General features: G+C 37.6%; 1 protein-coding gene across 1 annotated transcript; it reads left to right on the plus strand.

Annotated features, from left to right (window-relative positions):
* Positions 1 to 314: 314 nt before the first annotated feature.
* Positions 315 to 1,784, plus strand: LOC104133966 (STE20-like serine/threonine-protein kinase; the record flags this gene model as incomplete). The annotated part of the gene is made up of 1 exon (XM_009647442.2): positions 315 to 1,784. A coding segment is annotated over one exon (1,470 nt), but the record flags the coding sequence as incomplete, so codon positions are not given.
* Between the last annotated feature and the right edge of the window lie 157 nt (positions 1,785 to 1,941).

Consider the following 1,941-nt stretch of genomic DNA (forward strand, 5'->3'; position numbering starts at 1 on the left):
CTTGAAAAGTCTGTTAAGTGTGAGGCAGAGGGCTGACCGTGATCCCTTTTCCTTCAGTCACAGTATATTTTATTAAATTATGAGAGATGGGGAAGGGTTCTTGTGCAACTGTTCTGTTCAGAGCCTGTGTTTAGTTCATGAGCTTGTTCTATGTTAATACCAAGCGAGGTACTCAGAGATTATCAAATTCACATACCTCTGCCTGTAAATACAATATTAATCTCTATTCAGTTATTCTTCAGTAGAACTGTGCTTTAATGAAGTTGGGAAATTATTAACTGTTATTAACTGGTTTTCTTCCTTTAATTTTTTAGCAGTTACCTGCAGACAAGCGTGCATCCTCTGACCTCAGTATTGCCAGCTCTGAAGAGGATAAACTTTCGCAGAATGCCTCTGTTCTGGAATCTCTTTCTGAGAAAACAGAAAGTAATGCAATTGAGGACAAAGCCAGCACTATATTTCCAGATGACAAAACAACTGGGGATGAATCTGAGGACATTAATTTTAGGAAAACAGCTGATATCATATGTGATACTTCTGTTGGTGATACAAAAGTGCAGAATGGTTCTGTGCCAACTGGTGAAGATGAGCAAGGCAAAATAGTGCCAGCTGAAAAGAATACAGAAAGCCTGGAAAAAACACATGAAGATATGGAAACCCAGAAGGGAGGAAAAGAACTTGATGTGGTAGCAAAATCAGAAATAAAGGGTGAACCTGACCTAAAAATAGAGAAAGAAAATTACATGGGAGATGAACAGATAAAAGATAAGAAGCTGAAAATAGTATCTACAACTGAAGTTGAAGAAGCCATTTCTAAGGAAACTGGTGAAAAAGAAGAGAACAGAACAGATCTCTCAGAAATTAAGGAAGGAAAGGTCCCTGCAGAAAGTACTACAGAGCAAAAGAAAGATGAAGATCAGAAAGAGGTGATAGACACTACTACAGAAACTCTACCGAAAGTGGCTGATGAAGAAAAGGAACTAATAAAGCCTGGAATTGACAGCATTAAGGAGATAGGTGATATTGCTGAAACACAGATCAGTGATGGAGATAAAACACCTGAGACGGAGGATAAGCCAGTGGAAAGTCAGGCTAAGCAGGTCCATGAGATAATCAGCTCTGAAGAAACTCTACCAGAAAGCCAAGATAAAGCGATCAAAGTAGACAAGAAACAGGCAGAAAGTGAAAATGAGGATATTTGTAATATAAGCAGCATGGAGGAAACGGAGATCAAAGACAAGGTAGACCAGAAAGCAATGCAGAGCAAGCCTGAGGACATTTCCAATAAAGTGGTGGATAAACTGACTGATATGGACCAAAATTCAGAGGAGCACAGACCTGAGAATATCCAGGAAAACAATATTCAGATAGACAAAGAACATTTGGAAGTTACTTCTGATGAAATAACGAAGAATAAGCTTCAAGATATTGTCAATGAACAAGCTGATGACTCTGAAGTCACTCCAGTCCCCAGTATTAGTATTAGCACCGAAGAAAATGAGGAGAAAGTCAGAACAGATAATAAAGATAATACCGAAACTTTGCAGCAGCTAGAATCAGAGAATTTGAAGGAAAACGATGCAGATTCAGGCACTGGTTCTACAGCTGATAACAGCAGCATTGATTTGAACTTGTCAATTTCTAGTTTCCTTAGTAAAAACAAAGAGACAGGATCAATATCTTTACAGGTAAGTATAAGCAATCATATATTTTTATATAAAATCCTATGTGAGTGTGACCCTAAAATTATCTCCAAATTTGACCTTTGCAACATAGAAAATTGAGTGAGAAACTAGTATGACTGCATGGAATATAACACTGAAATATTCAAAATTGCACGCTCTAAAGACGTCTGGGTTTTGTGCAGTTATGCGGCAAAGCTAGAAGCTACAGAGCTGCTAATTATTTTATTGCACAATTGTATTTTAAAAATGTAGACTA

Source organism: Egretta garzetta, unplaced genomic scaffold, assembly GCF_000687185.1.
Source record: "Egretta garzetta isolate BGI_Z169 unplaced genomic scaffold, ASM68718v1 C8819358, whole genome shotgun sequence".
In the NCBI taxonomy this organism is placed as follows: domain Eukaryota; kingdom Metazoa; phylum Chordata; class Aves; order Pelecaniformes; family Ardeidae; genus Egretta; species Egretta garzetta.